This window comes from Fringilla coelebs, assembly GCF_963513975.1.
Source record: "Fringilla coelebs genome assembly, chromosome: 2".
Taxonomy (NCBI): Eukaryota; Metazoa; Chordata; class Aves; order Passeriformes; family Fringillidae; genus Fringilla; species Fringilla coelebs.
The window spans coordinates 100,552,889-100,580,206 of NC_140029.1; the positions used below are offsets into that span (position 1 = coordinate 100,552,889).

The window sequence follows — 27,318 nt, forward strand, 5'->3', positions numbered from 1 at the left end:
ATAAAAATACTCTCCAGAAATATGCTAAAGATATAAACCCCCTAGACCCTATTGCTGAAAAATCTCAGATTATCTTTGTACTCCTAGTACATCTCATATGTGATGAAGTATGTTGTCTTCATATTAAAACAATGTGCTTTTAAATTTCACACTCAAGTTTGTCTATCCCATGTTCTAGATATTCTAGTGATCCAAGTGCCACTGCACACTCTGAAAATAGTCCTCACTGTGTTCTGCACATCTTTCCACTGTCAAAACATCTAGTTTTATACAAAAAACCATTAAGTTTTGCCCTGAGAACTCCCTTTTGGTCCTCTCATGCTTTGACTTATCTGAATTTTACAGAAAGCAGGTGAGTTTATAGGCTTCCCTGAACAGTGGTAGGTGAGGCTTTTATTGAGCAGAATGTGGAAGAAGTGGTTCCCGAATATGAAAATTTATTGTGGTCTATTTAGACCAAGACTAATACAATTTAATGCTTCCTCCCTTGTCAGTTTTAGTGGTTCATGGAAAGAGAAACCTTTCCCAGTCAATTTAGGGACTATGATCACAACCTTTAGTTTGTAGAGAAAGGTAAAGATGAGGAATGGATGTTTAAGGGCATTTGTTACTCTCTAAAAGATATGTATGTTTTTCTAATGCATTAAGAAGCAATGCTGTGGAATATAATCTCCTGGGAGAGGGATTAGATCCAGGAAAATGGAAGATCCATGAAAGTGGATCTTGTTCTGGTAGTATTATTCTGTGAAAATTTTTAAGGAAAAACTGTGCAGATACACAATCAGCTGTAGACACTACTAAAAAAAAAAACCAAAAACAGCATTAGTTTATGTGTTACGCTAATGTAAAAAAACACACAGAATTTACATATAAGTCATTATTCCCTTCCTAAAATGCATCAGTCCTTTAAAATATCATTTCTCCTCTCTAAAAAATAGTTCTACAACTAAAATGAAGTGCCTTACAGACATTTCCACATTTCTTTGATTTAGTCCTGCATCCCTGGTTTTGTTAATGGAGCAGCATAATCGGTATTTTGTTTGGGCTAATTGTCCCCAGTTGGATTTGGAATATAGAAGATGACAATATACACAACAATATATATTTGTAAGGCCCATAAATTCCATATTTACAACACATCCATTGTAGATTAATGTGAAATTTATTGTCAGTTTTTCTGCTGGGTCACACACATTTTATGATCCTGTTAACCGGAAGTTTGAAGTCAGCAGATGTATTAATTTATAGAATTACATGTTGGATTACATGATGGATATATTTTTTAAAAATTAAGTACATTACATTTCCTAGGATTTTCAGAAAAGATATATATTTTGTACATGTGACATTCACCTACATTTCATCCATTAAAATATTCAGCACCTCACTGCAGTAATGCTTATCTTAAAATCTCTGTTTTCTCTTCATTTTGCAAATTATACAGTAATTCAGGCAGTAATTGGGTAAGATTATCAATACATTTGGATCTGCCTGCAGAGGGCATGGGCAAAGAGAAAAGGATCCTGTTGGATTTCCTGAACTTGTAATGAGTTCCTTCTGGCAGTAGTCTTGAGCAGCTTCATGCTCTAGCAGATAGATCTGAATATACTGAAATGTCAATAACAATGACGAGGCAGCAGCAAAGTTTATTCCCAAGAATTATGCCCTGTTTCAGGACAGCAGATGTGGTTTGTGCTGAGTGTACTTAATGTGCTCACATGACAGTAAACAACATGATTTTTGGTCATGAAAACTATTCAGTGTCAAAAGATATCAAGAGGTTAATTCCGCTAGACTAATAGAAAGGTGAATGGACCCATCCAAAAGCTCTGGGCTTGATTTAAAACTTTGTCTTAATTTTTTCAGCCTCCCTGACTTGCAAAGAAAGTACTTGCTAAAGAGGTTTGTGTTAGTCCTTTCTAATTTGGCTAGGATGATTGCAAGCCAACCTCCTAGAAATTGTTGATAGTGTTGGAGAAACCCAAAAAGTTGGGTGGATACAGGAAATTTTTACAAGAATGAACAGCAATTACTTAACAGAACGAACAAAATTATTTTCCCTTTCAATTTCTAAAACCAGCTCAAAAGTTGGGCAATGCTTTTGGTGATCCTGCTTCATAACAATGCCAGTAAGTGTTGTGTGAATTTCGTGTTGATGTATGTATATGAGAGGGTTCTAGTACCATGTTGAGCACATTTTAGAAAGTGTAATTCGGGGATCATGGCTAGGCCAGTGCTTAGTTAAAAGATCTTGCTGTACAGTTTCTTATCAGTTAGCAGAAACTGGCAGTTGTATTAGCTACATGCTTTTCAAGATGCCAAATAAGGTGAATGTTAATTCGGCATTATATTGCCTCCTAACTTACCAGAAGGCAGGTTCTCATTGCTGATGCTAGCACAGCCCAGTGGAGGGGAGGAGCTGGAGGTGTCCAGCAGATGCCCCTTCCTCTAGACAAGTGCATTGATCAGCAGCAGGTTCATTCATGCCAGCATCTTTGCCCCACTTCTCTGTTTTTTCCCAAGCTTGTTACACTACAGTACTTCCCATCCTCCTCTTCCTCCAACTTTGCCCTTAACATCCCATGGTAAGTTTTTTGCAATCCTTAAATACAGATCAGGGGCTTGCAGCCTGAAACAAAAAAATACTTTGTTTTGATTTCTGAATCCAGTGGTGCATGAATTCTAATGATGCATTTGTAACACTATTATAAAATTTATTCTAAGTTCATCAGTCAGTTTGTACTTACATTGTTTTAATTGCAAGTGCATATTGGCTGGGCCCTGAATAGTGTGCTTGAAGAGAAGCAGAATTTCCTTGTAGTGCCTGTCAGTTGCCTGCTGCCGCTGATCTGATAGCAGAGCTCATGGCATGTGAAAGTAAGGGCTCTCCTTTGTTAATCTGGTACATATTTTTTATGTTAATTTGGCACATATTTTTGTTACATTCTGATTGTCTTCATAAGCTGTTAAGGTGGGTAATAGAAGCTTTATTATTTTAATAATTTTATTTATTAATATAATAGCCTATGTTTGGGGAATTACACCACTAATAATTAGGCATGGGTTTATGGAGGAGCACTTCTCTGGTACATGTGGGCGTTTTCCTAGAGTATTTTGTGGTTAAAGAATTGAAGGTGGTCAATTTGGACCAACTCTTTGGACTTTATTTCTGATCTGAAAGGAGTTCTTAGCCAAAATATTTGTTATTCCAGCCTTAATAAAAGTGGTTAGACAGTAATAGATTCAAACAAGTGGTCTTAGAGTAGCAGCCCTCCAAGAATGTGTTAGGCACCAAGGAGCTACTAAGATTTTTATAGCAACTTTGCAAATGTATTTCAAACTTCACTTGTTAAACTTTGCATTGTTTTTTAGGGAATCTTCATTTATGAGGTTGTGGATCCTCACAGATGAGAGACAGATCTATATTTTGCATCTTTATCATATATGTCTCTGTTATATACAGATTAATGTTGAAATGATTTTTGGAGGCAGATGCTGTATTCATGCATCTGTGTCCAGACATTTCAACACTCATCTAATTACATAACTATCCTTTTCTTACTAAATACAATTCAGAAAAAATAAAAAACATTCCGTTGCAAACAGGATTGACTATACTCTATGGTGGAATTTGCTTTTACTTGAGGTTATAATTTTATTTTTCAAACAAGCTTCTCTTCTCAAATATATTTTCATGCAAATAGCTGATCTATTCTGTGAATCATAATTACAGCCAGTCAAACATCCATATTTTTATGACTGGCTATCACATTGTCCTACCTACCTCCTATTTCAGCAACTTATCTCTTAAGCATTTCATGAATTAGTGCAAATTATGGTTTTACTTAAGTTCTGGTATTCTGCAGAATTTTCATTTTCTTCTACTGTGTTACTCACCTCTCCCCAGGATTCTTGCTTCTTATAGACATGGATCTGTGAAATGGATTATGACTATATAGGCATCATAAAGGAGCACAGATTATCATGAGATATTTCCTGTAACTTGACAGAATTTAATACATGGGTGAGGCAATGTTTGAATGCCCTGCAAATGAATTGAGTCGTAGTAATATCAGATGATTTCAGCATTGTGATGATGACTGATAGTCATATTTCTCAGCAAGACTGAATCAGTGTAGAAACTCAGTAGCCTTCTGAACTTACTAAAAGAAATGTTGATTTGCAGTGGAAGACTAAGAAACAACTCCCAATTCTAATGAGTCAGGGCTCATTATATGATATTGAAAAAGGTCTCTGCATTTTTAATTTCATGTATCTTGGATATAGAGTGTATATCTGCCCATTATAAAAGCACTTTGAGGCATGTGTCCTCCTGTCCATGGATAATGCTTTGGTACTGTGCATCAAACCAATGAATTTAAATTAAATTACAGTTGCTCTGCTCTTAACATCTATATAGTAGCATGGGTGGCTCTGCTCAGGGATCATGGAATCATATTTCTAAATTAAGGTATAACTTAAACACAGTACAGAAATTTATTGTTGTACCCCAGCTATTGAGTGGATTTGTTTAACAAATTCATATTCTGATTTCACTTATAATGATCATAATATTGTCTTAAGTTCAGTGGTTTAAAAGAAATGGTACTTTTTAAACCTGCCTCTTCTCTAACAGCTCTCTGTCAACATCTAGTCTCAGCCTGTTTTCCTAAATGCTTCCTTTTATAGGTTGTCTTACACTCAGAAGAGCCATGAATTTTATGGAAAATGGGAATGTGTTGTATTCTTTATTAAGACAAGATTTGTTAAAATCACCAAAATAAAGTTTAATGAACAGCACATAACACAAAATATTTCCACAGAGAACACCTTGTTACAGAAGAAAAACACCTGCTAGAACTAATGAATCCTGAAAAGTGTCAGGTTTTGTAGCTGAGATGTCCAGGGAGGCATTAGCAGTCGTTGTGTATTGCCATATTTTGTTTAGCAGTTAATCTATTTCTATACTGCTACACAAGTCATTTCAGATTTCAGCCAGAATTAATTTTTCTATTTATGAGCAGGGAAAAACTGTTTCGAAGTATTTTTTAAAATTTCTTTCACAATTCTTAGACATTTTACTGATAAACCCATAAATTTTTAGTTTTGAAGACTGGCTTTGTAGTTCTCGAACTTTCAAGGTCATGTTTTAAAATAATCTTGTTGAATTCTTTGTGAGAGTTATAATGTCTCACAAGCGGGCATAAATGCAGAGCAGAAAACCGGGTTTATAATACAGAGAAACCAATTATTTTAAAGTGTACCTTATTTTTATTTTTCAGTCTCAATAGACAAAATATCCAAGTGCTTACACAGCTCCCATGCTTGTGTACCCCTCTAAATATTAAAAAAAAAATTTTGTAAATGAAGATGTATTTGCACTTCGGGGGTTCCTTTTTTTAAATAATTCTTTTTTCCTGCTTTTTAACAGCTGTTTTCAATGCTTATCTTGGCTATTTGTTGCAGATGAAACCCATTTAAAAAGACTAATTAAACAATTAAAGTACATCCTCAGTATGGGTTTCCAGTGCTTTAGATGCACAGAATCAGAGAAGTTAAGTTAGAGTGGTTTTCCCCACACTGGCAGAACATTTTCAGTAGTACAGCAAGCTTTTGGTTTTTTGGGTACTGCTTTTTCTTTCTCTCTCTTTACAGAAATCTGGGTGTAAGAGAAAAATGAATGATTTCTTAGCAGTTCTGTTTAGTTGGTAGAATTCAAGGTGCCTGTTACACTGAAATACACAGGAAATACACAGGAAATTCTTATTTATACTTATACATTTAGATAACTGTATCTAAACTAGAATAAGAATTCAATGTAGAGTAATCCTGTTTTTTAGAAGCTATAGTAAAAATAATTTTGGTCAATAGAGAGTGAGCCAAATTCTGCCTGTGGATATCTTCCTGCAATCTCCTAAGACAAGTTCTCTTATATTGCAGTTAAGAGGGAATAGAGCTTGGTTTTAAATAATTAAGAAGGGCAGAAATCTCTGATACCTGGCTTTTAGTGTAAGGGAAAATCTTATTTCTGAAGAGGAATTCCCCAAACTAAAAGAAATATCTCAACCTTGTTTTAATTGAATCATTTATAATTTTGAACTCAATTTTAAAGAAAACAGCCTAAAGATCATGAAGATTGGAAAATGGGTGTCAAATGGGTCATTTGACTTTTTCTTATTAATTTCAGATTAATCTCTTTTTCAAATAAGGAGCACATCTGTACTAATTCCTTTTTCATTCATTTGCAGATGCAGAGCCGCGGTATTTGGTTTCAGTAAGACCAGCACGTGCTTCAAATAACAAGAAATCTTGTTCAGGTATTTTAATATTACTGCATCTCTTTCTTAAAATAGTTGAAAGAAAACAGACCCTTGTGCTGGGTCTCTCTGGAAAGATGCTTCTACCAGTAGACATCTCACTGGGATGCACAAATTCCATATATGGAAAGGTAAAATGTAGGACAGCATTTCCTAGTCAGTAGCCACACACACAGTGCTCAAAACATGAAGATGTACCAAGAGCTTTTTTTGCATGAAGTTCTTACAAATGAGAATTGAAATTTAGAATACTCATTTCTGATGTTTAAAGACATTACATTTATTCTTCCTAAACTACAAGTAAGGATTCCTTCATCCATAGACATGTTAATGCTCTTAGTTCCTCATTGGAAAATGGTAGTGTGTGTCTGTCTCTATATCAATCTACTACTAAGTTTGCTAATGCAAGGAGTTACAGAAAGTGATATTTCCAGCTGAATATATGCACAGCAGAATAGAAATCTGAACTTTGTTCTCATCTCTCAAAGTCTTTCTATGTGACCTTAATCATGTCATTAATATTGTCAATTCTGAATTCCTTCCTTTAACGTGGAGACTTAATTCTGTATTTTAATGTGGAGACTTCTTGCAGGAAGACTGGACTGTTACAAAAAAAAAACTCATGACCTATCCCTGGGAGCACTTAAGGTCAGGTAGGACAGATCACGTCTGAGAAACCTGATCCAATTGAAGATGTCCCTGCTCATGGCAGGGGACTTGTATTAGAAGGTCCTTAAAGGTCACTTCCAACCCAAATTATTCCATGATCCTTGGGTGATTTTTTTTTTCCTACTCCTGGTAATGACTGGGATAAACCTTTTCTTGCTCTTTGCCAGGTATAACAATATGTCTGGAAAGATTTTGGAAAGTGATTTACCCTTCAGATGCAACATATATATGTTGGTTTTTAACGTAGGTTTTGTAGCAACATATTTATCATCAACATAAAATTAAGCCAACATAGTTAATATTTCTAAATGTACACACATGTATTGGTTGAAAATACAAACCAGGCTTTCACTGGGGCTGGTTAAGTGAAGAGGTAATAGGGTTGAAAAAGGAGTGCGTAGAAAGTCAAATCTGGTTCACAACAGTGAGAAAAAAACCCTTTAGGTCAAGGGCTTATGAATTTTCAGGAAATGTTGGTCAGCTGCCTGTTTTGAGGAGGTACAGATCCTTTAGATTTTTGAAGTATGTAATGTGATGTGAAGAATATATTGATTTCGATAGTCGATCATCTTTCAAACACCAGAGATTCTCCTTGGGCCTCTAGCAGTCCATAAACTGCAGCTTCAAAATAGAGTCTCTACATAATTTGTTCATTTCCATCTATTAGCTTTTAAACTTTCTTTAAAATAAGTTCTTTCTCCCCACAAGAACTGTACTCCTTTATACAGAGCAAAGCTGAAGTTCAGTATCATGCAAAACATGATTTCAATATAGTTGGTAATTAAAAGAGAAAATTCCTGCAGATAAAGACACTGATTCAGATCTGCCCACAGTTAAAAGCAAAATAACTTTTGTAGGTTTTATTTTACTCTTAAGAATGCTCTAGAAAATATTTATTATGTGTAGATATATTTGCAGTGTTACTGAGAAACCTCCCAAGCAACTACAATTTTTATCACATCCATGTAGGCTTTCTAATGTCCTGGACTCTGTCATGTCTTCTGTGATATAGTCCAAGATAGACAGAGTTTTTAATTTAATCTACCTATAGCTTATTCTTATACTAAATGTACTTAAACCACCAAATGACCGTTTTCAAAAACTAGTTTTAACTGGAATGTTAAGTTGAAAAAGTGACCATGGACACGGCCACTTTTGTAAATCATATGTTAGAAAGAGTGACCATGAAAATTAGAGAACTACTGTACCTTTCCCTTCAAGCTTAGAAGAAATCTTCATTTACTTATGTCTAGGTTTGGAAAGACAGGTGCCTGCTAAAGGAGACAGGACCCTCCCCTGAAATGGAGAATGCAAACCCTCCCCACCCCTCTGAATTGCTATGAATTTTAAATTAAGGAGCTCTCAGGCAAAAAATATGTGAGCAGGAAATAACAGTTCTTTAATAGGGAAGGGAAAAAATAAAATGATAAAATAAAACAATGCAATACACTAGAACAGCACTGTCAGAGTCTGAACTCAACCTGACACCCTGTGGGTCAGGGTGTTGGTAGCAGTCCAGTTGGAAAAGGGGCTGCAGTCCTCCTGGAGTGTCAGGCGTGGTTCTGTTGGAGCAGGGCAGTCCTGCAGGAAAGGGGTGAATTCTTCCTCTGCAGATCCATGGAAGTAGAAGCAGCTGCTGTTCCTCTGGGGAGTCCAGTGGAGAAGAGCCGTGCTGGTGTGTCAGAATCTCCAGATTATATCTGGGTAGGAATGCTTGGCTCCTCCCTCTGGGCGGAGCATCTCACAATGGGATGTTATCGTTCTTATCAGTCATGTGGTGACATTCAATAGCCCCTTATCAGCAGATGTCCCCTGCTGAGGGACCTTGATTATGATCACTCAGGAAGAGAGATAAGGAGCATTGCCCGCTTGACACCAGACAATTGCCATACAGATGGCAGTAGAATACATCTTGCCTTGCAATTTGGAACAACTTAATTGTCCCTCTGCAAAAACTTTCCTTTGAATAATGCAGGAGAGAGAAATTAAGTTTATATGTTCCTTGTGTAGGTCGGAACAAGACGCAGAAACCTCTGCAGCTGGTGGTTGGCACTCTCACCCCAACCTCTGTGTTCCTCTCTTGGGGCATCCTGGTCAACCCTCAACATGACTGGACAGCAACAAGTAACTGTGCTAGTGACAGGTAACGACAGAAAAGGACGGGCTTCATTACTACCATGAGTTCACTCAGGGCAGCTCTCTGCTGTGATTAATAGAATTTTTACAGTAAAAATTAAAATGTTGTAAACAATAGTTCTGAATGTGAAGTCAGTTTTTTCACTTGCTCATGTTGGTGCTTTGCATATCTTTACTTGACAGCAACTTTAATGAGATATCTACACGCTGAATTCCAAATCTTGCTCTTTCACACTGGATCCTTTGTTGTTAAACTAATGGCCTTGGCTTTACCTTCATTTCTATCTGAACCAATTGAAACTTTGTTAAATCACAGGAAATATTTTACTTTAGAGTTGACTGAAAAGTGCAAAGGAAGTCTTTTGTTGTGCTGAGGGGGGGAATGATGCCTTGTTTTAACACTGTTTGATTTTTTTTCCTTTATTTTGTCTTATCACTAAAACTGATATAGTACAGCTTTCATTAATTTTCTGTTGTAAGTAAAAAAGGATCTCTTCTATGTCAATATTTTTGGCATTTACGGGGTGGCACAGTAGGTGGGAAACTCAGGATGGCTTGCCAAGTAGCAGTTTCAAGAGAGGTCATAGTGCAGAAGAGCTTCTCAATTAAGTGCACTATTATGGTTTAGTTAACCTCTGCAGATGAATAAAATTATTTAAATTGCTAATGCAGATGTTTTCCCTACTTGTGTTTCTGTTTATGTTCTTTCTTGATGACAGAAGAATACTATTACTTTCATCTACATTGTGTGAAGCTCTATTCTACTCAATAGGGTTTTGTAAAATTAAGAAGAAACGTTGTGAACCCTTGGGATGCATCTACATCTGTTTTGCAACTGTTATCTTTTGGGTTTTAAATGTTCTTTTTTTTATTATTATGATTCAGAACATTTCTTTTACCTGTCTAATATTTTTCGAATTTGTAGCTGTCTAATTTAGACTTAAATTTTCTTACTCTGGTGTTCATAAGAAAACTCTAGCTGCCATGATTAAACTGGATATTGAACATTGGCTGTGTTAAAAAAACACATCCCATTTAGCCAGGATTACTTTTTTCATACCTTTACAAAAGTTTCATGCCTCACAAAAGTACTGATCCTTTTCAAGCATCAGAAATTTCTCATGAAAAAAATTTGGATCTTCATCACCAACCAGAATTTCAAACACTATTGAAAAAAAAAGTTAGTGTTTGTTAGGAAACAGTTATGGAATGTTAGCAAAATTCCAAGGATGAAATTTGATCAGATTTTTCTTCAATAGAAACAAAAGTTGGTTAAGGCTTAGGTTTTGCTCTTTCAATAAAGGAAGAAGCGAATATTTTCCTATTGTGTGAAACTGAAGAAATGAGCTGATCTTGGATGAGCTTGTAAAGTGTTCTAAAGTGGTGGTTTTAGTACCATTTTTACCAAGGAATTTATCTTTATATGATGTGTCAGCACCAATGTTGCAGTAGCCATTGTGCAGTGGGAATGAAGAACACTTCAGGAGAAGCCTATATCCTGTATTAATCCACCTGGAAATTCAAGGCAAACGGTATCCGCCGCGATGCCTTCATCAATTCTGTGTTCACTCCTCAATAGCTGAATTTTCTTTTGGGCATTCATTGACTCAAAGTGGGAACAAAGTTTTTAACATAGTTTTTCAGTTAGGGCAGTGTGCTACTAGTGTCTTGCTAAGTTTAGAATATATTCTGAGGTATTCCTCCTCTCAGGAATTAAAGTGCACATTTTATTGAAATATTGTCAGACAGGAGTAGGTAGTTTAAACACATTTATATCAGTTACAAAAGATCTTATCAAAGATAGGTATATGCCTATAACCAGATTTCTGTTTTGCAATCAAGCATAACAAGGTAGTTAATGAAGGAAAAAAAATCACTTAAGTGGTGCTCTTAGTAATTTTACCTTTACTGGACCAAAGTGCTTGGGATTTGTATAAATTATGAGAACAGTTGTCCATGTGACCATGGTGTGTATATCTAGAGTTCTAAGAGAGATTAGATCCACATAAATTTCTAGTCAATGTGTAGAAGAAAAACTATTAATTTATTATAATCATTTGAATGACTGTTGATAATGTACAGTAAGAAAAAAATAGGAAGCAGTCCGTTCTTAGCAAGTTAGTGCTGTGATAAAAGTACAAGACTTAAGAAGCCAGTAACAGTCTCTTTCAGGGGCAATCTACCTGGCTTGATGCTTTTCCATCTGGCATATTCTCCTTACTGTGCCTGTTAATCATCCTCAGGATTGCTGTTAGTGGCTAACCTCTAACCTTTGGCATTGGCAGTACATAGCAGTCAGGAACTCTCAACTCAGTTCTGTCAGTCAATGTCCCACCAAGGTTTAAATTTGTAACTCCCCATGACCTGAAATGGAGTCCCTGTCCTCAGCCTCAGATTTTACCATCTCCATGTGGATGTTAGGCTTTTATACAAGTGTTGCATAATGAAAGTTATTTCAATGTGTTACTGAGTCGGGAGATGGAAACCACATGGAATAGCACGGTTCTGCTGGCCAGGATTTTCTCTTGTGCAAGTTTGACCTCAGTGGGATATTCCTTGGAAGATCTGGGCTTGTGAGCAAATGAGCTTGGAATAAGAGGTGCCATATTCTCAAAGAGCCTTGATATCTTTTACTACTTCAGTGGAATTACTGCTTGCTTCTTCAGGGAACATAGTGGCCTTCTGTATCCATGAGATTTTTAAGAAGCTCAGATGAAAAAAATTTACGGTGACATTTTTCAACAGACCATTCTTTTGGCTTAACTCCCTAAAGATTAAGAGCATAAGCCAATAGAGTGCTGCATATTACACTCAAGATAACCCCAAATGCTAATCCCTTGTTGAAACAAAAGTATTCACTGCCATTTTTGTGAACCAAAAATAGAAGGTGAAATTTTGAAATATTCTTCAAATGACTATTATCTCTCATCAGACCCTTAGCACTAGAATTTAAAATAAACAAAAAATATTTAAATCAAAAACCTCCAGTGTTTAGTTTTATGTAACTGATGAAAACTACATTACACCAGAAAGCACAGTTGGTGGAACGTTTCTCAGCATCCTCTGCTTTCTGACACCAGTGGAAGACAGCTGATGAGGGAAGATGGCAAAGTCACTATATCCTGCTGCACAGCCATGTTCAGTTCCACTTTTTATTATTTCCAAGAGAGTTAGAGGTTTGTTTCCTCTCTGCCTAGCTGTGTTCAAACAACTATTAGTGGACAGATCTGTCAAAATAAAAGTACTGGGGCTTCATTTACTCTCCATCCAGGTCTGAAAAAGAGAGAATACTTTGTAAATTTTTCTTTCTTTGAATTTGCTTTGATTAGAACACCTTGCAGCTGGGGGTTGAAAAAAGTAGACTTTGACTTTCAATTCTTTAGGAAGAAAAGTCAGGGGATGGAACAAAATCCATTATTTTCCATGTTAGATTAAAGCAGACTTTATAGATACAGTAAAATATAATATTCTATTGACTGGATTGTGTAGAAAAACAAGCACACTTTCAGATACATGCAAAAATGGGAATTTAAAACCTGAAGGTATGTCCTTTTTAAGTTAAATGCTGTGACAATTTCACAGTGGCATTGTTTTAATTGCTTTACCTGTGATTTAAATGTCCTAACGTCGTACTTGCAAGTAGCAGAGATTTTGTGTTTTATTTTGTTTTAATCCGATGCTTTAAAAAAGAAGTGTAAGGAAAACAGTGAGGGAAAACCAGACAAGAGTCCATACTTAGTCTTTTTGTTGTATAGTGCGTAAAAGAAGGGTTTTTAAAATCTGAAATTCAGAAAGAAATGTGCCTATCTCCTCCTGTGCCTAAACACAAACTTCCATCATTATGCAGCTGCCAACTAAGTCATACTTTGTCTTACAAGTGTTGAACAAAATGTATTTTAAATATAGCAGAATTTCTTAAAGGAAATCATACAGCTGCAAATACACTCCCTGAGTTTCAGATGCTTTTGAGTACTTGCTAAAAGCTTGTTTAAATTGAAGGATTTGTTGCTGGTCAGTCTCTCCCTTTTCTGAGCCTCTCACTCCTCATTTCAGTCATCCTACTAAAAGTTTTAAGTAGAAGTGAGTTTTAGTGATCATGTAAGAGTCAAAACTAAACTAGAAATGCTTTGCAAACCTAACTGGTAACCATCACTGGTGTCATTCTTTCCATTTTTTATATATGGCAGTGTCTGTTACTTTAAAGTAAATTTAGCAGTAAAAAAGGAAACAAAATAATCAGCTTCATGGGTCAATTTGTGCAACACTCAGTGTATGAAAAATCATAGTTCAAACAATGCTTTTTATTGCTTTCTAGCATTAAATGGGTGCTGCACTTCTAATGAAATCTAACTATAAATAAATAAATACCTGGTATGCTGATAGTCTCTTTTAAAAAATTCTGATTACATTTCTTTGAACAAAAACGAAATGAGCTTTATAATCTATTCTCCCTGGCAAGACAAAATCACAGAGCTGGAATGTTCTTATATCTCCAAGGTTTAATTGTTTATTTAGTGTTACGTGTGACTAAAATAGTCATGATTAAGTTGTTTGGAGTTTTGGTGGGACCTGGTTCCAAATAAATCCGTGATATTTATACAAACTGACCTAGTCTTGAAATCTCACAAAACCATCTGCCTTAAAGATTTCCAGTATTTAATTGTTTGTGTCTGAATAGTTGACTGTGCAACTATGTTCTGGGAATCTGGCTGAAGTGAGATTTGGTTAAAAAATGGAAAAATGACACTGGAATTCTTGGCAAAGCAATATCATTCACACTGATAGATGAAAACTTCATGTCTTGCCTATCCATCCTAGAATTCTACTTCTTTTAACAGTGAATAAGATTTGCTTCATCTCAAAAGCAAAAACTCTCTGTGCTCTTTCTTTAAAATGGTCATTTTATTTTGATTTCTAATGCAACAAAAAGGCTGTCTCTAAACTGAGCACTGCCTTGCATTGTAGAGTTTTAAAAAACAAACTTTGTAAGCTGAACATAGAAGAGAAACAACCTTCTGTGTCAGGCTGAGAGTCTTCTACCTTGACTCTGCAGCTACAGTAATCACTACAGTGGTTGGCCTATGGGTAACCTTGTGCCCTTGTGGCTTCCTTTAAATTATGAACTTGGTCTTATTTTATTTCTGCCACCACGTTTTGTGTACATCTTATGTGGAGGCAAGCAAAGTAAAAATATCATCAAAGGTACAGATTTTTAAGAATGTAGGCTCTAAGCATTCCCTGATTTTGCACAAAAGTCTATGGAGAGAGTCTCTCTCGATGAATGTAGGGTCCTTATTCCTCTGCTGTGGCTGATTTTGCTTTTTTTTTTTTCCCTCATTATTACAGAGATTATTTCTGAGTGCAACAAAACCTCTCACCTGCTCATGACACCTTTTGTTTTAAATTGTTGGAGTTTTAGCTGTCTAGTAAAAAGGGAGAAGGTAAAATTTTTCTACAGTTCCTAGGGTGGCCTCATTGGTGGTATGTTGAAATGAGTGAAGCATTGCCTGTTAGTGGGAGAAAGGGAGATACTAACTTTTATGGAGTTTGGCAAAAGAGCTCAAATATTTTATAGAGTGCTAGCTGGCAAAGAAACAGAGTAACCCCTGCAATCATTTGATTGATATTTGTTGTAAATATAAATACAAGAGTATTCAATAAACATTTTTCTGGTATAATGTCCCCCGCAAAACCACAAAACAAATCAATTAATCAAAATGAAATGTTAAATTAAGTTAAATATTGTTAGGTCTTTATACCTGCTGAGAATCTAGACTGAAATAATTTCTCACCAAGTGTAGCTGAGTGTGCCATCTCCCTGCTGAAACATCAACCAGTATTCACAGGTGGGAATAGCATTCCTAGGAGGATTCCACAGTGTATTATCTTTTAGAACCCTGTGGTGAGCAATCAGCTTTTCCTTTTTTCCCCTCACAGAGATAATGGGAAATGTTTTCTTTGAGAAACATGTAGTGTAGCTTTCCCTTCTATGCAAGTATGACAGCACTCTATTTCAGCCTGCCCTATGTTGTTCTGGAGGGGATCTATGAAGATGTTCTGCTGAATGGTTCCAGTTCAGCCAGCTGCACTCATTTTGTGCATGTATGTCACTGCCACGAGGGGATTGATAGCTGTGAGTGGTGACTGGATCTTACTGCTTACTCATGTCTTCAATTACATGTGTTGACTGTTTGAGATTGTATTTTTGATGAAAGAAAGGTTCGAAAAAGGGAGAGATTAAAATGACAACAATATTCAATCAGTACAGTGTTCTCAGACAGACACTGAAATTGCATTTTATTTGGCAGTTTTTTGGTCTGGTTTAACAATGAGTTGTTGTTCTTTGATGACAAAGCTTGGCATTTCTGAATTTTTACTCTATAAACAAATGATTGCATTTCCCCAAAAGCACATGTAGATGTTTAGATATTTTTAATAGTCAAATGATTGTGACCTGCAAATTCTTAAATGGAACTTCATTTTTATTGCTTTTTATTGAAATGGGTGAGGAAATTCTGTCATCGCAGTCAGTGTTTTTAGTACTCACTATGGCAAGTTTCCACTGAAATAATTATACCCTTGGTGAAGTTTTTATAGGCTTGGAAATCTTGGAGCTGAGAGCACATTTCTTCTGTGCTGTATGCTTCTCTTTCTTTCTAATGGCAGAGTTTGGAAAAATTATGAAAATCTTCTTTTCAGATTTTATAAGAGTCTTGAATTTAAGTGAAAGATGGGACTTTTTTTTGCTGTGCACGTGTTCTTACTATTTTAATTTGTATTAGAGTGAAGACATTTCCAGGTGTGGAGACAACATTAAAAAGAAGAACATTTTGTCCCCTAGAAGCAAGTGGGGACAGACACTTAAAAGCCTATTTGCTATCAGCAAGTTTTTAGTGGTTTTTTTCTCCTCATTTCTGATGCAGCTGCTCTTTTAGATTGTTCAATAACTGAACTGAAACAGGATGCTCTCTTTTTTCCATCACACACAAACACTTTATTTCTACCCCACTGGATTAAAATAGGTAGGAAAAGGTAAGGCTGAAAATGAAAACCAATGAAAATTCCTCTTTCAGGCAAGGGAAGAAGGTGACTATTCCCACTTGAATTCACATCTGATGTCTGCCTATACTTATTCCAAATCCCTCACCAAAAGACTGTATGGGGTCCAGTAAGAGGCATTTGTGTTGAAGATTGAATTTGTTTATTAAAGCCTTTGCAAGACAGTGTCAGGGAGTTCAAATAAGCTTTTTCTGTTGGTTAATGTCTCTGTGACTACATACAAATAGATTAAGAGGATAAAGGAAAGTAATTTTTCTTTCTTTTAATGTTGCCAATAATGGATTGTTTAAAATGTTCTTCGTCAGTTTAACTGACAAGGAGGTCTATTATTTGACATTTGATTATATCACAGCCCACAGAAGTGAGGCATATTATTAATTGGTAGTCCTAGAATTGAGAGAGGATATTCACTACTTATCTGTCTTTTTTTTTCTTTCCCTTACTGTTTTTTTTTCTTTCCTTTTCAAGTTTTAAGTTAGACTATATCTTGTTTTGAACTCAAAGTAGTACAGTTAATGAAGTTACGTGAGCCAACACAAATATTGATCTTGAACCTGGTGAAGGGCCTGAATGAGCTGAATTTTAGCTCCTGGTTTACCAGGAAGATCTATATTTTTGATGCCAAGAAAACAAATTTGACAGTTATGAGATAAAATACGAAAACAAAGTGAACCATTATGTATGGAAATATATTCCATGAGTGACGCTTGCCTTGTCTTAGGTTGTGTTTTAATAGTGAAGTAGGAATTCCTGTCTACTCAACAGTCACATTTCGTGTAAGCTGTACTCTGAGAGTGCTCTTCTGTAACTTCAGCAGAAGCAGCTTTATGAATTGGCTGTATTAGGTTTGGTCCACTGAGTAATTTTAGTCTGGACTTTTGAAACATTTCCAGTTGTTTAAGAACCATTTTTTGGTTGGTTTGGGCTTTTTTAAGGAAGAGATTCCTTTGTCTCTATATAATTGTATAATGCCTGTAATAAATCTCACAACTTTGATTTGCAAGCATTAAGTTGCTCTGTTTAAGTGTGGCAAAATACAATTGGACTGAATTCGTCCCTTTTCAGATGATGTAAATGTGAGATAGATATGGATGATGGATATGAGTTATTTATGTTATGTGTAACAATTTTCAGTAATACTTGGATTAAAAAAATGCCAAATCTCTCTGAGATTTTCTTTTCCAAGAAAAGAAAACTCCACTCCATTGTGGTACTGATTTAGCACACATGTTGAAAATGAGATTATGTCAGCCAGGGGAGTTCTTGTGCTGAAGCTCTCACCCTTTCCACTACCTTTTTTTTGATTAGTTAACATTGCCATCATGCTTTTTCAGGGTGGTGCTCCTTGACAGAATTGGGCAATTTCTGTAGAAATGTTTCCTAATTTCACAATCTGTTAGCATTCATCATGCTATTGATTGAAGCTGCTGGAAGTAATGTCTTGGTTTATTCTTTTGTTTGAAGTGGGGGCAATACATAATGGGATCTCTGAATGAGGAATATATTATACAAACCAGAGATATTACTGGTCTTCCCTGGAAAACGTTTTTGAACTAATTTTGACAGGAACACTTTTCACTGGATGGATAGAGATGATTTTGAGAAATCAGTAGAGGCTTCTTGACTAGCAGACTCATGATTCAGTTGACTGGTTCTGGCATATGTTGGAATTACAGGAGCTGCTTGGACAATGAGCTTACACTTAGTGGTTAAAACCTTGCATACAATGGGTGTTTGCTCTTTGTACAATATTCCTAATGTCAGGGTCTGTATGATGGGGTGCATATATGTGGAATAAATATGGCTCTTCTGATATTTGGTGACCATAAAGAGCCAGAAAGAACAAGAACAATAGAACAACACTAGTCTAGTAGTAGTAGTAGTAGTGGTAGTATCTTTAGTATTATCATCCTTATCCTTATCCTTATCCTTATCCTTATCCTTATCATTATCATTATCATTATCATTATCATTATTGTTTTCTCACAAAAATGGTTGTAGTGAATTCCTTTGCATAGATCAATTTATTATTTTTTTTTTCCTCTGAGCAGGTTCTATACAGTTCGCTACAGAGAAAAAGGTAAAGACAAGAAATGGGTTTTTCAGCTCTGCCCAGCTACAGAGACAGTGATTGACAATCTGAAGCCAAACACACCTTATGAATTTGGAGTTAAAGACAATGCAGAGGATAGTGTTTGGAGCAAGACTTTGAATCACAAGACAGTTCTTTCTAGTAAGTATTTGACAATAGTTCATCAAATGGCTGCTGATTTTGACAATATTTTATCTCTATTCTGATATTAATTAGAGTAAGCTACTGATCTAGTTTTTATTGTTTAAATGCCATCTGTTATACCCCTAAAAATTCTCTTATGAATTGCTGAAACTAGAAATATTTTGGTTTTGAAAAACTGCTACCTAGTCTTCTGAAAGGGGCTTTCTGGTCATTGCAAATAGAAAATCTGCTGCAGGTTGATAGAATTCTAACAGTGTTTGGTACAGATACACATCAAGTGTATATTTATACTTATTTATATTATTATATTATTTATTTTTTTATTATTATATTATTATTTATTATTTATACTTCTGACTGTATCCTAAGCTTTTTCCTCAGGTCATGTATAATAAGATGATCAAGTAATGAACTAATCCATTAACCGTCATCCAACTAATCCACTGAATTTCTTTTCCATCATGAGTGATGGAAATTATTAGAGTTATTTGAATCTTCTTTTACACCTGCATTTTCATTGAAGCTAGTCAGGGCCTGTCCTGCCTCAATGGGCCCTTTATGACTCCACTCAAAAGATGAATTTGAAGTTAATTTACAATCAAAGTATTATATGGATCATGTCTGAAGCATGCAGTGTCATGTATGCTTTTGTTTTTGTTTTCATGGAGCAGTGTATAACGCCTCTGTCTGGCTGTCATTCATATTTTAAGGTTCTCCTCTGAAATCCCAAGACAATGCAGGAAAAGTGGTGTCAAATTAACCCTTGTAAAAGCATGTACTGCTGAAAGAATCACTCATACCAGTAGAAGGAATAGGCATCAGTAGAGTTTTCCTCCTTGTAATGAGAAGAGAGGTCTTAACAGATTATCCCATTTGATTTATTTTCCTCAAGTATTTACATAAAGGTATTTTGAAACATGATGTTGCTCAGAAGATGCTGGAAACGCCTGAGCTTAGTATTTTTAGCTTGACTCAAAATATAAAGAATGGGAATTCCCATTAGAGAGCCTTATTCATATGAGATTTCCAGCTGAAATTTAATTTGGACTTCAGTTTTGACTTGTAGGTGAGTTACAGAGCTCAATATACTTGAGGATAAGGGAGGGGAGCAGTATGGTGGCTTGTAACACTGAGAAAACCTTCATGCTCCCTAATAAAGAGCTTTGTTGGCCTTAATTATAAAGTACAAAGCTGTAACTTTGAAGCACCTGCCCAGTGTCCATGGAGCTGGTTTAGCAGTCCAGAATAATGCCATTGCTATACCACACCTTAAAGAGGGTAATGGTGGTAGCCTTTTCCTATACCTGATCCACAAAAAGCTCTGCTTTGCAGCCTTACAGATATCCTACCAAGTGTTTTTTTTCTGGTTTTTTTCTGCATTTCAAATATCTTAAAATCATCTGTAGAGCAAGCGATGAAATATATTTCAGCAATTAGAATAAGAGGGAGTGATGAGTGCAAGTATTTGTAGTTTATTACTTGTTCAAGACTGATGAAAACATCACCAAATTTTATCTTTCTATATAATGTATTTCTAACTGTTGTTTCTTATAGACATTTTACTTTATTAATAGGTCAGGAGAATCATTCTTGTAAGTTTATGGAGACCCATGGAGTTTGGTTGAAAGATTATTTCTTCTAACAGTTCATATTTCATTTACATAAGATTTCTCTCATCTGCAGTGTAAACTTGTGTATTCGGTGGATGCTTCTGCAGCAGCTAAATCCCAGTAGTTTTTAATTACCCTGCATGTCTACATTCTGGTCTACTAATAAAGAATCTTATAATTGGAAAATTGTCAGCACCTTTGAATTCAAGCCTCTCATATTTTTAGTGTATAGCAGGTAGATACAGAAAATGTGGGCAGTAAACAGAGAGTGTATATTTATAATAAATGTACAACCAGATGCCTGTAAAGTTTATCAATCAACACAAACAGACACTTCTTCTCTGTGCTAATTTCTTGGTTTGTGTCCAGTTCCTCTCATATAGGAGAAGCATCTCAACTTAAACCAAACATCCTTCACTGTAAATGTTCTTGTTCCCACTGAAGAATATATCAATTACTAGAAACTGAAAGTTCTTTTGCTTGTTCCTGGATTTGTTGAATCCACAGGCTGATTTTTTGTTATATACTAAACATGTTGGGAGGGGCTGGGAGGAGAATCTGCTTTTAATTCATGATTTGAAAACACATTAAAGGCATGGCAAAAGTTCAGCATTTATTTAACTGATTTTTTTCAGAAGAGATGAAAGTACCTTATTTCAGACTGTCTTGCCATGATTTTCTCATGAAGTCATTGAGAAACTTCTGTCACTTTTCCCTTGAATTTAGGCCAATTATAAGTCCTGTTATTTAGAAGTATCAAGCACTTTGAAAGACTTGTTTCCAACTCAAATGTATCTCAATTGATGTTTATTTAGAGTTGAAATTTTTTTCTACTTCTCATCTGTTTTGGGTGGAATTTGAAAAAAATATGATGACATAGCTTGACTCTTGTTTGCACGTCCATTGTTGGAAGGGCAGCAGAAAAGTGTAAAGGTGGAAGATACAGAGAAAGTTTGAAGCAGCATGGTAGAATAGAGTTGGTGCTGAACAGGACTGTTTCTTGACTTACTCAACAGCTGCATCACAAGAAACTTCTAATACTTAGAAACTAAGAGGAAAATTTAAGAGAAAAAAATTCAGAGTTTAAGTCTGGGGGTTTGTTAATACACTGAGAAAAACAAAACCATAAGCAAAACAAGAAGAATACATTTCATTTCCTTGCTGTCAAAATGTGAAGAGAGGGCCTTGCAGATATATTAATGGATCTGGAGACACAGGACAAAACTATTTTTCCATGATGTATTTTTATACAGGCTTTTAATTAAGCCTTCTAACTTTCCAAGCTGACAAAAAGTGAATAAACTTGGTTTGCTTTGCTTTGGACAAAACAAAAACTTAATTCTGTGAATTTATTTTTCTTTCTATCAAAACAGGTAAAAAAGTAAATGGACAACTCCAGAATATGTATAAGCTGGTACCCAATTCCCAAACACAGGTATGCAAAACTGTCTCTTTTTTTAACCTGATTCGTATTTCATATGATTGAATTTTTTATTCTCTGTTAGTGTTCAGTGAGAAAGAAATTATCAAGGCCACAAACTGCCCATATAGAAGACAGTCCGTTAAATGCACTGTGTGGAAAATATTTAAATGTGTTGATGGACAAAATAATTGAGGGCTGTAACTGAGATGATTACATACACTTATTCCATTCTATCTAAGATAAATCTGATGGTTTCCAGCTGTAGATTCAAAACTTAGAAGTTGCTTATTCCTTTGTAGAAGTCAGGTTTGTTAAACTGTGATATTTGTTGTGATCAGTTAACTTTGGGATAACATGGTGATGTGATTTTATAGAGTAATTTTGTATATACTCAAGTTTTCTAAATTAGTCATCCCACTGAATTCACTGATAGTTCCCATATGTGAGGCAAGTGTTTGCAGAACCAGAGGAAGCTGGAAAGGGCAATTTAATCAAGTTTGCTAGGCTGTCCATTAAATCCTTTTATGTGGCATGGTAAAATTTTTACCATTTAATTTAAAAGAATTGATTTTTATAAATAAAGACTTTTTCCCCCTCACTTGACTTTTTCCATAAACATTCTCAAACAAGCATGGATGGATTTCATTTGTTTATGGATTCGTGTACCCAGATTTTTTTTTCCAAGACCTGAAGCATAAATGAAAGCTCTCTAGATCAAACCAGCTAGTGGGTTTTAATACAGTGGAAAAGAGATATTTAAGTCTTAACTTCTGACTTTGCCAGTTCTACTATGAGATTAAATTGGTTTATTTATATTTCCTTTCCTTGTTTTTTTCATCAAAGTGCAATTTTAAGCATCTAATCTTCTGGAGGATTTTTTTGTTCTGTATCTTTTTAGGCTACTATCCCTGAGGCAGACTATGGGATAACTTCCCAAGAAAAGTTGTAGAAATCCCTCTTACTTTAGAGATTTTAGAGGATTAACTCATGAGTGTTAATTATTACAAAAGAATAAACCATTCTCCACAATTCTCTTCTGTCTGAGATTTTCCAAATATTTTCATGGTAGGAAATGGTAATGCATGTTTTCTCATTGATTGTTTTTCATATTTCAGAATATTATAAATGATCTGTAATTATCAGACCTGGAATTCCTTCAGGAGTCAAATCATAATCCTTTAAATACATTTCCTTCTAGGAATAATTAGGTATGCACAGCATGATAGAATCAATGAGGTTAGAAAAGATCTAAGTTCCTCAAGTCCAACTGCTAACCCAGCACCACCACCATGTTTACCATTAAACCACGTCCTCAAGTGCTGTATCCACGTATTTTTAACACTTCCAGGCATGATGATTTCCCTACCATTTCCCTGGACTGTCATTTCCAATGCTTGACACCCCTTTCTGTCTGATCTGATATCTGATATCTGATCTAAACCTCCCCAGTGCCACTTGAGGCCATGTCCATTCAGTTAGGGCAGTAATACTTCAATAATTGCATTGCATACAGAGTTAGATCAGTGGAATGCTTACATTATTGGAAATATACTTATGTCTTGAGTTCACAAGAAAAGGTTTTATTTGTGAGCAATATAAATCCAGTTGGTTAGATATTCAGGAGGGTGCTCCTCTCATTATGTTGATGAAGTCAACTGTACTGTTCTTCCTCTTGGTCCCACGAGCATCTTTAAAGCTGCACAGCCCAAGACCAGGGAATTCACTCTGGGCTATGGAGTTGCTCCTCTTAGCAAACTCTGTGTGCCAGAACCCTGACTGTTATGCTGCTTCTGTGCAAGTAGGGATTCTATTTATGCGGGAGAAGTCCTGAGAAAATGAGCTAAACCAGTTCTCCAAATATTTGCACAGCTCAAGTATGAAAGGAGGACTAGAGCCAACATCTAGTCTTTTTTGTGATCTTCACAGGGCTCAGCTCCAGAGCAGTACTGCTTTATCACCCTCCACAGAAATATCATGAAAACATACCATAGATTATTCTAAATGTTCTCTTATCATTCTTGTTTTCGTGGTACAGAAAGCCAAAAAGCAGATAGTTTACATTGTTCCTTGAGTTTCCTCAGTGCTAGGTGGGGTATGTTGCCGTGGTGCATTCAGATCATTGATGCAAAGCCAGAATGAGTGTGATTTAGGCCAAATTTGTTTGTGCTTTATTTTGCTCCAAAGACACAACTGACTCATATCAACATGGTCCTAACTCTTCTCTGCAAGGACATTTTTAAAGGCTGTTTACTAAAACAACATTACCAACCCATCTAGTCATTCTGCCCTTTCAACATCAGTCACATATCATCTTGTATTTCTTTTGGCAGTTTCATCCTTAAGTTTGTCTAAGCTCCCAGGGCTGAATGAGCGGCAACTAAGGAGAGAGTGGAAGAAAAGGAGTGTTCTAGAAATGGTCATTCTTCTTCCCTTCATAAACAATGGGTAGTGGTAGGGCAGAAAAAAAGCAGTAGAAATTTATTTCCTCTTCCTTTTGGTGAAGTTCCTCTAGTTTCATGTCGGCCTGGAAGGTGGGGTCCTCCCCAGTTTTCCAGCCAAAAAGGGCTCTCAGCTTCTACCATTTGTTAAAGTCTAGAAGGAAACATTCTTCCAAACCTTATTCAGTCCAGGCTGACCATGATCCTTCCTTGAGGAGTCTCTTATGTGCATGCCAGTTATTTTTGGCTTTTTGAAGTATCAGAGTACAACACAGAAAGAAAGAACAAGTCTCTTAAAGTAATGTTACCATGTGCTGTTCCACAGAACGTTTGAGATTTGCAGTCCTGTAAGAATATGCTGTATGTATATGGTAAGAAATGAGATGCCTGACCTATGGTATAATTTACATCTCTCATTTTCCTCTGAAAATAAGGAATACATTATTTGCCATCTTCTTCCATGATGGCAGCAGTTCTTTAAATAACTGATGTTCCTAATACCTATATGCTTTACATTCCCTATCTGAAAAAGATGGTTGATAGTGCCATTCCTACAGATGATGGGCTGACATTTCCAAAAAATTTTGTTTAAGTAGTAAATATTACTAGGAATATCTAAATTAGTCACTTTGTGGAAACTGAGAAGAAAGCTTTGACAGCTTGTGTGGATTTCAAGTGCAGTGATTACTGATTTGTGCAGGTGAGCAGTCTAATTATAGCAGCTTGGGAACATGGATTTCATGTCAATTATTCCTTCCTGAGTGAAAAACTACATTTTTAATATATTTAAATGCATTTTGAGCTTTTATACTGCTATCATTGTAGCCATCCATTATTAGTCAACAAAGAAAGAATGCTCTTGTCAATATAAGAACTGTTTCCTAGTAAAAAGGCTAATAGTAATTAAGATTAGAAGTTCTACAGTAGAGGTTACACAAGCACTCACTACAACTTCAGAGCTTTAATTTGGTTGTAAGGCTGCTGAGGAGAAATACAATAAATTGATCACCTTCTTCTAACAAGTGCATTCCATCCCATTTGTTAGTCAAATGAATAGGAGGGCTACTTCAAAAGCAGATCATCTGCAACGCAATTGTTTCACTAGAAAACAAAATGGAAATGTAAATAAGGGAAAAAAAGGAAAGATGATTTCTATCCTCATATAATGACAATGATTGAGCCATGTTCACACCAATGCAAAACCGTCATTAGGTAGCAGACAGTAATCATAGAGTTAGTTGTTTCCATCCATTTCCCCAAGGAAAGGTCCATCTTACTTGTGGAAATTTGCCTTCTTCCAGCTTCCTAAACTTTGGTATGTGTTTAATGTGTACCCAACCACTGTTTTTAGAACTTTTCAGAAGTATTTAGAAGAGAACAAAAATAGCTATCCTTAGGTAAATGATTAGCACTTTGTCATCAAATGCTGACTTCTCATGCAAGTGTTCTTTCACATGAAGTAGGCCAGATGTCATAAAGTGCAAAATTAGGATTATCTGGTTCTGATTTCAGTGGAATGTATTTAGCATGGAAGGTGATTGTCAGAGTTATTTTCTTTCTTGCAACTCAAATATAACTCAAACAATCCCTTTTTAATGTATGTAGCATTTTTATGTTGTTAGCGTCTACCTTCTCTCATCACTTGAGTGTATTATTAAGCTTTCAGAATTTGTTCATAATCTTATCTTTGTTATCAACTGTTTTCTTTTCATAATTGTGGGGTCCATTCATGTATTCCTTTTTTTATTTTGTGGTACCAATATAATTTGATATTCACATTTAGGCAAGATGTAATCTGGGTCAAAGAGATATGAAGAGCATAAGAGTCCAAGTATTTAGCATAAAAATGTAAGAATCATGTGGGTGGCTGGCCGCTTGTGCTTTGGAAACAATTCCACTAAATAATATTTTTCTGAGCTAATCTACTTTGGTCAGGCTATGCACCCAAGAGTGCTGATGGTTTACAAATGTGCACCTGGTTCTGGCATAGTCTGTATTCTAAATATAGTGTTCCTGAGAATATATTTGTGTCCTGTGACCAATTGTAATTGCATATGTTTCACATGTTTTGCTGTGGTTAAATATCAGCTTTTCTTCAGCATTCTGGACTACTCCCCAGTCAGTGTTCCAGAGATCCTTAAGAGAAAAAAGAATTGGGTTTTCCTAAGCTGTCAAATACTGTGGTTTTATTAAGCAAAACATCTCAAGCTGATAGAAGGAGATCAAAATGCAATATTACCACATTATCCCGTGGGAACTGAAGCACAACCATCAGGGACCAGGGCCAGAGCCATATCCAGTTTTAACTTGGGACAGTCAGGGTATTGGATTAGAACCCTCTATTTTTATTACTCTGTTCAATTACTATTATGGCAGTTCTCCCAAGGCACTACTTTTATCCATTTTTTCTCTTTTTTCAGATTATACTGAGTGATAATAAGAAATTGGTCCCTGTCACAATAATCAAACAAAGTAAGTTTGTGCATTTTTTAAAATGTATTCTTATACTGGGCAAGAGTAACTTGAGACTAAAATGAATGTCAGGGCAATGGGATGTCCTGCAGCTGGCCCTATAATAGCATAAGCACAGAATGTTTCACCAAAATTAATATGCCAGGGGAAAGAGATGCATAATTAGGTGGCGATGTAGAGGAAACAGAGTTTGCAGTCTCTTAAACTGAATGTAAATACAGAAAGGATTATGATGGTGTTAGGATGGTGTCCTCATCTGCAAATATTGAAGAAAGTTTTTTAGAATGCTGAGGTTTGTTTCAGGTGTAGTTTGGTTTCTTATTTCAGCTTTTTTTTTGTTGTTGTTTTAATTAGCTTTTCTAATATCCCTGTGTTGTCTCCACAGTTATTCAAAATCGGACGCAGTCAAAAGCACCAGATAGTTCTTCTCTCCCAGGAGCAATATTAGGTGACTAGAAGATATTTTTATTATTTCTCTTAACTCCTGGTTGAAACTTAGAATTGTGCAAATGCTTTTAATTTTCTTGATCTTAATTGGTTTTCCTTGCATATCAAAGGGTATTTTGCAGCTGGTGCAGACAATATTCACTACATTTTATGGTGGTATGGGTGGTTCAAGAATGTTGTTGCTTAAGTGGAGTAGAATCATTTCATTGTCATTGTATTTAAAAGAAGAAACTGTCACTGTTTAAGCTAAGGAGTTCTTCCATACTTCAAATGAAGTTCTATGGCAAGGATCTTGTTTAGATGAGGGATTGTTCTTACTGGTCTTTTAAGGTAGCACAGTAACATCACACCTACAGTCACAAATTTGATATATTAAACTACAGAAATCTTGCAATTAGAATTTGAATTTAAATCTCAGGGCATTACTGTTTCCCTCCAAGCCATTCAGTTTCATGCTTTATGTTCTTGTTTCACCTATAAGAATATGCAATATTGGCTTAGAACATTAAAC

At 35.7% G+C, this 27,318-nt stretch overlaps 1 protein-coding gene across 11 annotated transcripts in view; it reads left to right on the forward strand.

Moving 5' to 3' along the window:
- Positions 1-27,318, forward strand: part of ABI3BP (ABI family member 3 binding protein) — a 137,013-nt gene that overhangs the window by 22,197 nt on the left and 87,498 nt on the right. For all 11 annotated transcript variants that reach the window (XM_084201445.1, XM_084201450.1, XM_084201454.1 and 8 more), the window contains exons 3-8: positions 6,249-6,317; positions 8,997-9,129; positions 18,233-18,414; positions 21,401-21,462; positions 26,309-26,360; positions 26,746-26,808. In XM_084201445.1, the coding sequence (XP_084057571.1) occupies positions 6,249-6,317; positions 8,997-9,129; positions 18,233-18,414; positions 21,401-21,462; positions 26,309-26,360; positions 26,746-26,808 (561 nt within the window). The remainder of the gene's footprint in view (positions 1-6,248; positions 6,318-8,996; positions 9,130-18,232; positions 18,415-21,400; positions 21,463-26,308; positions 26,361-26,745; positions 26,809-27,318) is intronic.